A 13,233-nucleotide genomic window follows, 5' to 3' on the forward strand; every position below is an offset into this window, starting at 1 on the left:
TGGTCTCGACTCACTGCAACCTCCACCTCCCAGGCCCAAGTGATTCTCCTGCCTCAGCTTCCCAAGTAGCTTGGATTACAGGTGCACACCACTATGCCCAGCTAATTTTTGTATTTTTAGTAGAAATGGGGTTTCACCATGTTGGCCAGGATGGTCTCAGTCTCTTGACCTCGTGATCCACCCGCCTCAGCCTCCCAAAGTGCTGGGATTACAGGTGTGAGCCACCACGCCCGGCCTAATTTTTTTTTCATTTTATGTAGAGATGGGGTCTTGCCTTGTTGCCTAGGCTGGTCTCAAACTCCTGGACTCAAGCGATCCTCCCACCTCAGCCTTCCCAAGTGTGAAATTGTGAGCCACCATGCCCAGCCTATAATAGGGAATTGTCAGGAAAAGTTCTTAATGAGAAGCGAGAGGAGTTGGGAAGAGTGTCCCCAGGCTCCTCCCTTCTGAATTCCGATTCACCAGGCCGCTCTCAGCCACCTGGGTTTTGTCAGTGCTGGGTGGTTCTTCCAGACCACTGGGCCAGCGTGCAGTTAGAGCCCAGAGCAAACGGTGAGCAAGACCCCCAGGGGCCAGCCCTCAGGTCCCCACTGACACCTGCTCCCTGGGGTCCCTCCGCCCTTGCTTCTCTCTTTCCTGCCTCCAGATGGGAACTGGTAGAAAGGCATCATCCCACCCTCCCTGTGGTCTGTCAGACTCTTCCTCCTTTCCTTTTTCTCTCTTATCAAAGCAAAAAACAAACTGTTTGCTCACTGTAGCCTGATAATACTGTGATTTTAACGAAGACTTTGGGCTGGGCGCAGCGACTCACACCTGTAATCTCAGCACTTTTAGGTGGCCGAGGTGGACAGATCAGTTGAGCCCAGGAGATCGAGACCAGCCTGGGCAACATGGTGAAACCCTGTCTCTACAGAAAACACAAAAATTAGCCAGGCGTAGCGGTGCACGCCTGTGGTCCCAGCTACTTGAGAGGCTGAGGTGGAGGACCGCTTGAGACTGGGAGGTGGAGGTTGCACTGAGCACCAGAGCAGGACCATGTCTCAAGGGGAAAAAAAAAGACTCTCTGGGTTGGAAATAACAGGACCCCGCTGGGGGTGATTTGAAGGGAAATTTTGGACACACGGTCAGGATGCAGGGCAAGTCTTGCAGCTGGGCAGAGGGCGGAAGGGCTAGATCAGGACTGGAAAAGCCAGGGGCCAGGCCAGGACCCTCCACTCTGCCTCATCCCAGTGGAGAAGGCCGCGTTCTGTGCACCTCTCTAAAGGCTGGTCACCCTCAGAAACTGAGGGTGATTCCCAGTTCCCCAGTGATACCCCAAAGGGGCCATGTGGCTGGGACCCGGAGGGGCTGTCCACATGGGTGGGCCCCTCCCCTGGGGGTCAGGGGTCACCTTCCAGGGAAAGGGCATTGCTGGGGGTGAAAGGAGGGAGACCACCCCATGTCAGTGATGGTGCAGCAGGCTCGTTAGGTGGCTGCCAAGCCCGGTGCCCCCACTTTACAAAGGAGACTGAGGCTCAGAAGACAAAAGGCAGAACCGCTCGAAAGCTGCTCTCTGAGTGCTGGAGCTGGTTGTCACCCCGCGCTCCCTGTCACCCGCCTACCTGGGGCCTGAGGAGCCTTGTTAACATGTCCACCGTGAGGGCCTCCTGCCAGCCTGGTCATGTCTAAGAACGTGTTACTGCATTGGGGACATGCAGGTCTACTGTATGACGACCAGGGTGGGCACCCTTTTTTCTGTAAAGACCCAGAGAATACATACTTCAGGCTCTGCAGCCACAGCAGGCATGCAGGGGAGTGATGTGGTCGCATCCCTAAGACATTATTCACAAAACGAGACATGCAGGATTCAGCCAAGGGCTGTCATTTTCAACCCTAAAATGAAATAAACAGGGCGGGAGCCTCGACCTGCACCTCCCACGGTGTGCCCTGGGCACAGCAGACCTGATGCCTGGCCTTTCTGGTGTGTGTGTGTTTTGAGACGGAGTCTCGTCTGCCACCAGGCTGGAGTGCAGTGGTGTGAGCTCAGCTCACTGCAAACTCCGCCTCCCAGGTTCAAGCGATTCCCCTGCCTCAGCCTCCTGAGTAGCTGGGGCTACAGGCACGCGCCACCACGCCTGGCTAATTTTTTGTATTTTAGTAGAGGTTTCACCGTGTTGGCCAAGATGGTCTCAAACTCCTGACCTCAGGTGATCTGCCCTCCTCGGCCTCCCAAAGTGCTGGGATTACAGGCATGAGCCGCCGCGCCTGGCCAGTGTTTCTGTTTTTTAAACTCTGGATTTAATTGTACTCTAAACATGAAAGGTTTGTTTGCTGATCATAGTTACGCCTTTGAAAATTCCCTTAAATATGTTTTCCTGTACTCGAAGCAACGCACGTTTATGGCAGTGGTTAGGAGAGTTTATCTCAGCGTAAAACCTGGAATCCACATTTGTGTTTTTCCAGGGGTTTCCCACCCCAAAACCCGGTGCGGAGTGTCACCCCTAACCGGCTGCTGCGTGGTCTTGTAGACTCACACGTGGTTTGGAAACACCAGGGGCTCCCCGCGGCTCCTTTCCTTGTGTCGGCTTTTTCTCAGCTCAGCCTCCATCTGCAGCGTTCTTTGGGCCTCACGCACGGCTTTGCTGGCTCTCCTTTCCCTGCTGCCCCGTGGGCCTCAGGCTGACAGCTTCATGGGCGTCTGTCCCGCCCCTGCTGACGTGTGTGGTCCATATAATGAGAGGCGACAGAGGCCGCCCCAACTTCCTGCTTCCCGGGAGTGGGCGAGCATCTTCATCGAAACTTGCTGGGCTGTCCCTGAGTCTGAGGACACCTTCCAGGGACGAGACTCTGAATAGCATAGGGCTTGGTGTCCACTTGAGGCCTGACGGGCTGGGGCTAGGAGCCAGTGGGCTTGGGGAGTGGAGTGTGATTCATACGGGAAACTCAGGCCTAGAATCCAAGTGTTTTGGGAGGCTGAGCCGTGCAGATCTCTTGAGCCCAGGAGTTCGAGACTAGGCTGGGCAATATAGTGAGAACCTGTCTGTACAAAAAAGCCTTACTGGGTACGGTGGCACATGCTTGGCGTACCAGCTGCTCAGGAGGCTGAGGTGGGGAGAATCGCTTGAGCCCAAGAGACAAAGGTTGCAGTGAGCGAAGGTTGCACCACTGCACTCCAGCCTGGGTAACAAGAGTGAAACTCTGACTCATAAATAAACGAATAAAGATTCCTTCTGTTCCCTGTCTAATCCTTTTTCCTTCCATGGAAGTAAATACTGCTAACTGGTGCATATCCTTCCAGATTTAGTCTCAGCTTTTCTATAATACAGACTTCAAGCCTTTATTAGTTTTTCTTGAAGCCTTTAAAATGTAAATGAGATTAGGCAATATTATTGGTTTCTTTTTGTTTGTTTTTTTTGAGACGGAGTTTCGCTCTTGTTACCCAGGCTGGAGTGCAATGGCGCGATCTCAGCTCACCGCAACCTCCGCCTCCTGGGTTCAGGCAATTCTCCTGCCTCAGCCTCCCGAGTGGCTGGGACAACAGGCACCTGTCATCATGCCTGGCTGATTTTTGTAGAGACGGGGTTTCACCATGCTGGCCAGGCTGGTCTTGAACTCCTGACCTCGGGTGATTTGCCCATCTTGGCCTCTCAAAGTGCTGGGATTACAGGTGTGAGCCACCATACCCGGCCAATATTATTGTTTTCAGACTTGCCTTTTTTATTCAGAAGTTTCTGGATATGTTTCTTGTCAGTTTATAGTCATCTGCCTTGTTTTGTCCTGAGACTGCCGAAGTAAAGAATGGTCTAGAACATATCCGCACCTTCCCCTGTTTTGTAACATGTACGCTATCTGCAGATTTTCTTTTCTTTTTTCTTCCTTCCTTCCTATCTTTCTTTCTTTCTGAATTTTACTGAAGATATTTCACTTGTTACATATTTTATACACATGTGCAAGACTTTCTATAGAATACAGTCTTTAAAAGTGAAATTGTTTGGCCATAGGTTTTTTTTTTTTTTTTTTTTTTTTTAAATTTATGTGGGTTTATGTTTCCCTGGTTTTCCATGGGCTTGAGCCTCTGGACAGATTTCTTTGGAGAATATCTGTGCTAGCATCTTACAAACAGGCTTCTCCTTTTCTATCTGCAGGACAGCTGTGCAAGAGTGCTTCTGTTTCGAGGCGGAAATAAGGAATTGAAAAACTACAACAGCCAGACTCCATTTCAGGTAAACGTGCTCTCAACATCAGGATCCACATGTGGGCCACTGTGGGTGAGCGCTGTGCGTCTCCACGGTCGCGTTTGTATGTGTGACAGGAGGCTGGCTCGCTTTGTTGCAGATGTTTTCTTATTCAGAGGCAGTCCCGGACACCTCCCTCTCTTGGTGAGAAGCTGCTGCCCTGTCTCAGTGTGCCTGCTCGCACTGGCTCCTTCCTGTTAGAGCACGTGGCACGAAGAACGTGGACATGGGTGTGGCAGTCAGCATCAGAAAGGCAGCAAAGATCTAAGTGCCTCCAGCCGTACAGCTGCTGGGAGATGCTGGTTCTGCTGCCCGTCCATCCAGTGGGGCAAACTTCCTGAGGATAGCACGGGAGGGGGCCTGCCTTCCATTGGCACCCCCATGGAGTCCGCTGTCCAAGAATGGAGGGAGAACAGCCCCAGCCAAGCGTGGGCCAGGGTGTTCTGTGGTGGAATGCACAAACCCAGGTCCTAAACTTTTATAAAAAATTGTGTTAAAATACATAAAACACCACATTTAACATTTGAAGCATTTTAAATTATACACTTTAGTGGCATTAAGTATATTCCTGATGCTTTGCAAAACCATCCCCACTGTCTAGCTAAGAACTTATCACCCCCAAAAGGAAATTCTATACCCACCAAACAGCCACTCCCCACTCCCCCTCCCCCAGCCCCTAGAAAACCACGCATGACTTTTCCATCTCTACGAATGTGCCTATTCTGGACGTGTGATATGAATGCAGTCATACAACAGATGACATTTTGCGTCTGCTTCTGTACTCAGCATCATGTCTTCCAGGCTCACCTGTACTGTAGCCTGTGTCCATGCTCCACTCCTGTTTGTGGCTGGGTAATATGCTGTTTCACAGATATTGGGCTTGTCTACTTTTGATGCAACAGTTCAGGGTGAAAATAAAATCCTTTAAGCTAAATGCTCATTCCTCTTTAGCTAAACGAGTTGTAGAAATGCTTTTTGATGCTTTACACCATCAGATCCACTTGAACTGAAAATGGACATTTCCACGATTCTCCTCGTCTGGAAATAATTTGTATATCTTATTGCCCTGAGAGAACTTTAGTTTAGAATTGGCTTCCACGAATGATTTTACTAATACTCTTCTTAGACATTCCTAATCAATACAGGCTTCTTGTGATAAAACGAAGGAGTTCAGTCCAACAACTGGGCCTAGATGTTTCTTAGGCACTATAGCATTAGTCCTCTCTCATGCTGTTAATAAAGGCATCTCTGACACTGGGTAGTTTACAGAGGAAACAGGTTTAATTGACTCACAGTTCAGCATGACTCCGGAGACCTCAGGAATCTTATAATCATGGCGGAATGGAAAGCAGACACGTCCTTCTTCACATGGTGGCATTGAGGGCAAGTGCCAAGCAAAAGAGAGAAAAGTCTTTTAGAAAACCATCAGGTCTCATGAGAACTCACTCGCTATCATGAGAAGCGCAGCGTGGGGGTAACTGCCTCCATGATTCAGTTACCTCCCTCTGGGTCCCTCCTACAACAGAGGATCATGGGAACTACAAGATGAGATCCCTCCTACAACAGAGGATTATGGGAACTACAAGATGAGATTCCTCCTACAACAGAGGATCATGGGAACTACAAGATGAGATTCCTCCTACAACAGAGGATCATGGGAACTACAAGATGAGATCCCTCCTACAACAGAGGATCATGGGAACTACAAGATGAGATCCCTCCTACAACAGAGGATCATGAGAACTACAAGATGAGATCCCTCCTACAACAGAGGATCATGGGAACTACAAGATGAGATTTGGGTAGGGACGCATTCAAACCGTATCAGCCATTAGGGAGTTTACTTAACTCTTCAGTCATGGTGGGCCTGGATTTTGGTCTTGAATCTGGCAGTTTGCAAATGTCTAATGTAAAGTGGGTTGTTGAAAGGGGTCCCTGCTTTGCTGATGGATCCGCAGAGATTACAGTTACACTCCAGGAAAATATCCCCTTTCCAGTGGTGAAGACGAGGAGGTTGTGGGCTTCTTTGATTTCATGGTTCGACTGTGTCTGCCCTTTGGGGTTAACTGTGCATTAGTGGGCTTGTTTTAAAAATTATCTTTTGGGTTGGGTGTGGTGGCTCATGCCTGTAATCCCAGCACTTTGGGAGGCCGAGCCAGGTGGATCATGAGGTCAGGAGTTCAAGATCAGCCTGGCCAAGATGGTGAAACCCTGTCTCTACTAAAAATACAAAAATTAGCCAGTGCAGTGGCTGACACCTGCAATCCCAGCTGCTTGGGAGGCTGAGGCAGGAGAATTGCTTGAACCTGGGAGGTGGAGGTTGCAGTGAGCCGAGATCACACCACTGCACTCTAGCTTGGGCCACGGAGCAAGACTCCGTCTCAAAAACGAAAGAGAATTGTTTTTGGCCATTAAATAATGTAGCTTGTTGGTTCTTTATTTTTAAAAAGACCAGAAAACTCTTTCTGACTCTGCTCGGCGGTGGCTTACAACTGCCACACGGAGCTCCAGGGAAATGAGTCTTCCGTGGCACCTAGGATGAAAGGTCCATGTGGGTGGCCTGCCCCTCCCTGCCAGTCACCATTAGTGCCCTGTCACCACTGGCCGTGACCACCTGAGATGGGGATGCCCTTGTTACATGAGTCCTGGTAGGATGCTTAGTATAACCCTCATGGCAGCAAAACTGCACCAGCACAAATCTGTGCCATCTGTCTCTATTTTGCTAAGGACAATCAATCAGTGCCACAAATGATTCCCAAAGAAAGTGATGCACACTGCCACGGAACTGATGAGACCCTGAACACCATAGACGTTGCTCAGGTAACTGGCGGAATGAGGTCTCTGCCAATTTACGTGTCCAGCATGGGCCCTGGCAATGCCGGTCAGGAGCCAGCTTCCTCCTCCTCACCTTCCCGCCTTGTGTTTTACTAATACAAAGAGACTGGATTTACTCTGTGGATCTTTGCCCGTAAAATGTCCCCAGCTTTTATTTTTCATTCACAGTTGTTCTCCCAATTATGATAAATGAATCATTTAATATTGAGTTTGTGGGAGAAATGATGGCTGGCTGCACCATTTAAAAGGTATCAAATATGTTCATCTGGAAAGCGCTGATGATATAAGAAGTCATCAAAAAGGCAGGCTTTTCTTTTTTGTTTCTGGCTTTTCAGACACTTTGAACTAGAGTACTTTTTTTTTTAATTGTACTTTAAGTTCTGGGGCACATGTGCAGATCTTGCAGGATTGTTGCATAGGTACACATGTGCCATGGTGGTTTGCTGCCTCCCTCCCCCCATCACCTACATCAGGCATTTCTCCTGGTGTTATCCCTCCTCAACCTCCCCATCCCCTGTTGTCCCTCCCTTAGTCCACCATCCCCCAACATACCCCAGTGTGTGATGTTCCCCTCCCTGTGCCCATGTGTTCTCATTGTTCAACACTTGCCTATGAGTGAGAACATGCATTGTCTGGTTTTCTGTTTTTGTGTTAGTTTGCTCAGAATGATGGTTTCCAGATTCATCCATATCCCTACAAAGGACATGAACTCATCATTTTTTATGGCTGCATAGTATTCTATGGTGTATATGTGCCACATTTTCTTTGTCCAGTCTATCCTTGATGGGCATTTGGGTTGGTTCCAGGTCTTTGCTACTATAAACAGTGCTACAGTGAACATACATGTGCACATGTCTTTATAATAGAGTGATTTATAATCCTTTGGATATACACCCAGTAATAGTAATGATGATGGTAATGTTGATGGTGGTCATGATGATGGTTATGTTGATGGTGATGGTGTTGGTCATGATGATGATAATGTTGATGGTGATGGTGGTGGTCATGATGCTGGTCATGATGGTGGTAATGTTGATAGTGATGGTGGTTATGATGATGGTAATTTTGATGGTGATGGTGGTCATGGTGGTGGTAATGTTGATGGTGATGATGGTGGTCATGATGCTGGTGATGGTGGTAGTGTTGATGGTGATGGTGGTGGTCATGGTGATGGTAAATTGATGGTGATGGTGTTAGTCATGATGGTAATGTTGAAATCTTGATGGTGATGGTGGTGGCCATGATGATGGTAATGTTGATGGTGATGGTGGTGGTCATGATGATGGTAATGTTGATGGTGATGGTGGTCATGATGGTATTAATGTTGATGTTGATGGTGGTGGTCATGATGATGGTAATGTTGATGGTGATGGTGGTGGTCATGGTGTTAATGTTGATGGTGATGGTGGTTATGATGATGGTAATGTTGATGGTGATGGTGGTGGTCATGATGATGGTAATGTTGATGGTGATGGTGGTGGTCATGATGATGGTAATGTTGATGTGATGATGATGGTCATGATGGTAATGTTGAAATGTTGATGGTGATGGTGGTGGCCATGATTATGGTAATGTTGATGTTGATGGTGTTGGTCATGATGATGGTAATGTTGATGTGATGATGATGGTCATGATGGTAATGTTGATGGTGATGGTGGTTATGATGATGGTAATGTTTTTAGTGATGGTGATAATAGTGATGATTTTGGTTGATGGCCATGATTATGGTGATTAAGATGCTGAAAATGATGGTGATGATGAGAGTGATGAATTTTCCATTTGCACAGAGTTTTAAAGTTCACAAATGCTTTTCTATATGTTCTCGTTTAATGTTCAACCCAATGAGGTAGGCTTTTTAAATCTCCAATTTATGGGATAAATGGAAATCTAGAGAGACAGATGGTGAGAATTCCAAAATTAGTGATAAGTCAGCAGTCCCCAGGCCTTCTGCCTTCCAGTCCAGGGCTCTGAGATCTACTGTGAGGAAGAACCCTCTTTCTGAACCCTCTTGCAACCAGCTGTGAAATGAAGATCATCAGGGACCCTTTGCTTTTTGGATTGCTCAGTCCAAAATCGTAAGCTTCCTGATTCCAAAGACAAAAACAGAATGGATAGAAGTCTAAACAGTAGAAGGCCCAAACCAAGGAGGGGGTACAGCAAGGGAGAGAGGCAGAAATGGGCTCTGTGTGGTGGGTAGTTTGATATGTCAGCTTGGCTAGGCTCTAGCACCCAGCTAACTACTCGGATGCTGATGTAAGGGTTGCCGTGAAGGTGTTCTGTGGGTGTGATTAACATCAACAATCGCTTGACTTTAAGTAAAGGTGTATCCTCCACGATGTGGGTAGGCCTCATCCAATTGGTTGGAGGCCTTAAGAGCAAAGCCTGAAGTTTCTCAGAGTAGAAGGAATTCTGCCCTAATACTGCAGTGTCAACTCCTGCCTGAGTTTCTAGCCTGCTGAGGCCTGTGGATTATGGGCTTGTCAGCCTCCACAATCATTTAAACCAATTCCTTAAACTAAATCTCTTTACAGACATACGTACATACACATACACACACATGTAAAGTATACACATACACAATGTATATACGTATACATGTTACAAATACATGTGTAAATATATATATCTATTTGCATGTGTGTGTATTCACACACATACATGCACACACACACACACACACACACACACACACCCCCTGGGTCTGTGTCTCTGGAGAACCCTGGCTGATGCATGGGAGGACTGATTGGAGGACTTGTTCTTACCCCCCCGCAGCTGCATTCTGAAAGGGGCTCGTACTGTTTTTTGGATGCAGGGACTTGGGCACATGGCATTGTAATTTTGGAAAGGGCAGCCTTCTCTCCACATGCTGCCATTCCGTTGGTCTCCAGGCCGTATCTAGCACTTGCCAACCAGACGTCCAGAAGCAAAGAAAGGGTGGAGAAAATCAGGAAAAAAAGGCAGTGGCAATGACAGATGTTCAGAACAGCTCAATTTTAAAATGGCCCAGTTTTAATGTGGGCAGAGAAGGACGAGGATGAAATGGGAAGGAAAAGACAAAGAAGGCCTTGACGTGGATGTCTTTCTGATGAGCGACGGGTGCCTGGTAGCTTTGGTACCTTTTGGTGCCCCATAGCACCCTGTCCAGTCCTGTGCTGAGCCCTTGCTATGTGGTCCCACGAAGAAGGGTCTCCTGTAGGTGAACAGCCCAGGTCACACAGCTCCTAAAGGGACGGTGAATGGGGCACAGGCTGCTGGATGCCAGACCCTGTATTCTTCCTTAACCCTTAACACTGCACACAGGAGGAGGAAGACAAAAGCCAAATGCAGGAACGAGGAGCTGGATTTCCACTTCTCTGGCAATTAGGTGATGGATCCCAGCATCGCCACAGGTCAGGCCGGTGATGGCAGAGGCCCAGGAATGCCTCCGGCAATGGTTCGGTGTCGTCTTGCGCTCTTCACTCAAGGACTCCGGGCAAAGCGTTTTTGGACATGGCCTGTCCCCAGTGCATTCTCTTGGGGAGGACCTAGTCCATGAAAGGGAGTGCGGATCTCCCGAAACGTCAGAGCCTGGCTTTTGCCCTCCAGTCCCTTCATCTGATTTCCTCTGGCACGGAGCTCCAAATTGAGTTTCCACGGTTAGCTGTTTAGCCAGAGTGGGATGAGTACATTTTCTGTGCCACATGTGGCAGTGGCTGCCAGAGCGCTTTACCTGTGGCTGTGCACTCTGCAGTTCCTCTGACGGTGCTGTTGGAGGCAACTGCGTGGGGGAGGGACGGCCACTGATGAAGGCCACCTGACCCCGTGGGTAACACGGTTCTTAGCGTTAAACACTTCTCAGGAACCAAGGTAACCTACTCAACAAACCCTTCTCTTTTCCGTTCCCTCCAGCTGGCTTTCTGAATTTCTCTCCTTGTTAAATGAGCCCCAAACAAGACTGTTTGGTTATGCCTTCCTTATTTTGTGGACATCCACGTGGATGTGGGAATAAGGTCATGGCATTTCCTCACAGGACCTTCCTCTTCCGTGATGAACGCCATGGGCAAGGTCCCAGGACACCCCTGCTGTGATTGCAAGTTCTATGAGCTGATGTTGGTAAATTGTAAAGTTCATGTAAGACTGTCTATTAGACGTGTGTGCGCGTGTACACACACACACACACACACACACACAGTGCTTCTGGTGGTGCGCCTGCCTGTCCACAGGTGGGAGCTGGCCGAGCCTCATCACCACCAGCAGCATAGTGGCCTGTGGACCCCTCACTGGCTGGGGTCAGTTGGGGGTCCTCCCTCTCTGTCACCACCGTGTAGACCCCACTGCGCCCCACCCATGAGCAGTTGGACTATGATGGGCCCTTGACCCAAAGCCTACTCTCCACTGGCCTGTCAGCTCTCCTGGCCCCAAACGGCCTAACTCTGTTCCCAAACCAAGTGCCTATTCTGTGTCTTGGCGGGAGTGCCGACAGGGAGGGGAGAAGTGGGAGCAGCAGCCGCGGGGTGTGCAGGCTCCCGAGACGGAGGAAGGGGGCCAGCGTGGGAAGCTGTGCCCTGGACGGAGGTTGGGAGCAGGGCTGCCATGCAGCCATTCAGGAATGTGGCCACTTACAGCTCCCCTGAGCCTGGCCAGCCTCAGCCCCAGGATGGATGCAGCCTTGAGCAAGAAGATAAAATCCCACTCCCAGGGAGGGTGGGCGATAAACACGGCCACAAGCAAGAAGGAAGGTGGCAGAACTGCCAGCCGCAAGGAAGCAAAGCAGGGCAAAGGGAGAAAAGGCCAAGGGCAAGGGAGGGCGGGAGGTGGGGGCTCGTCCACGGGCCTGAGTGGAGATGGGGCCGCTGCAGGGGAGCTGTGCACAAGCGTCCCAGGGACAGGGGTCTGGAAGGAAAACCCGTTTCCTCACCTCTGCTGGGCCTCTCAAGCTCACCCCGACACCAGGTGTGCGGAGGTTTCCTCACCGACAGCCAACTCTGGCACCACCTGGGTGTCCTGCGACGCAGCTCAGCTCTGCTACAGTCTACCCGGGACTAGCGTCAGACCCCACAGGTCAAGGGCTCAGGTTCACCAGACTGCCCCCTCACCGCTGATCACAGGCGCCTATCAGAAGCCCAGCTTCTCACCCGTGCTTCTGACCAGCTATACATTATAAATTGAGAGTTCGTGCGACCCCTTCCTTGGATTCAAAAATGTGCTAGAATGTCTCTTAGAACCCAGGAGAAGGTGACCTACCACTGCCAGGTTATTAAGAAAGACACAAGCCGGGAACAGCCAAATGGAAGAGAAGCTCCAGGAAGGAGATGGGGGGAGGGGCGGTGAGGGCCTCCACGTCCTCTGGGAGCACCGCCCTCCCAGCCTCCACCCTGTGTTCACCACCCTGGGGGCTCTTTGAACCCTCTCTGTTGGGTTTGTATAGAGGTTTCTTTTCATGGACGTGATTGATTCCTTCCTGGGCTGTTGGTGATTAGCTCAACTTCTAGCCCCTTTCCACTCCTTGGAGGTGGTCAGGGGCTGAAAGTCTATCCCTCCAGTCACGTGGTCATCAGCCCTGTCCTTGGACTTTCCAAAAGTCAGTTCATTGTCGTCACCTCGGTAACGAAAGACACTCCCCCCACCTTTACTGTGTGGATCACTTGGGAAATGCCAAGGATTCCTGGAGCTCTGTGCCAGAAACAATTTCAGCTCACTGCAACCTCCCCATCCTGGGTTCAAGCAATTCTCCTGCCTTGGCCTCCTGAGTACTTAGGATTACAGGTGCCTGCCAACATGCCCGGCTATTTTTTTTTTATTATTTACTTTTATTTTTTCTAGAGACAGGGTTTCACCATACTGGCCAAGCTGTTCTCAAACTCTTGACCTGGTGAGCTGCCTGCCTCGGCCTCCCAAAGTGCTGGGATTACACGTGTGATCCACTGTGCCCAGCCCAAATTTTATACACACACACACACACACACACACACACACACACACACACACACAGAGGATTGTAAGTTACAGTAACATGGGGCACAGTAAAGGCTGTTAGTCTGGAAAGAACATGGTGTGTCTTCGGGAAAGGAGGTGGTACCCATGGGGGGCTCGTGGCCAGGCTTCTGTCAGACACCAGCTGGCAGGGCAGGGGAGGAGCATACCATGGGTGTGCTAGGCTAAACAAGGGTCCCCAAAAATGTCAGGTCTTGATCCCTATAACTCA

At 49.6% G+C, this 13,233-nt stretch overlaps 1 protein-coding gene across 9 annotated transcripts in view; it reads left to right on the plus strand.

The window, feature by feature from the left end:
- The window catches only part of SHANK2 (SH3 and multiple ankyrin repeat domains 2), a 687,472-nt gene that overhangs the window by 191,413 nt on the left and 482,826 nt on the right, over positions 1–13,233 (plus strand). For all 9 annotated transcript variants that reach the window (XM_032282493.1, XM_032282495.1, XM_032282494.1 and 6 more), the window contains one exon: positions 4,125–4,202. In XM_032282493.1, the coding sequence (XP_032138384.1) occupies positions 4,125–4,202 (78 nt within the window). The remainder of the gene's footprint in view (positions 1–4,124; positions 4,203–13,233) is intronic.

This window comes from Sapajus apella, unplaced genomic scaffold, assembly GCF_009761245.1.
Source record: "Sapajus apella isolate SASKATOON/1434 unplaced genomic scaffold, GSC_monkey_1.0 scaffold14, whole genome shotgun sequence".
Taxonomy (NCBI): domain Eukaryota; kingdom Metazoa; phylum Chordata; class Mammalia; order Primates; family Cebidae; genus Sapajus; species Sapajus apella.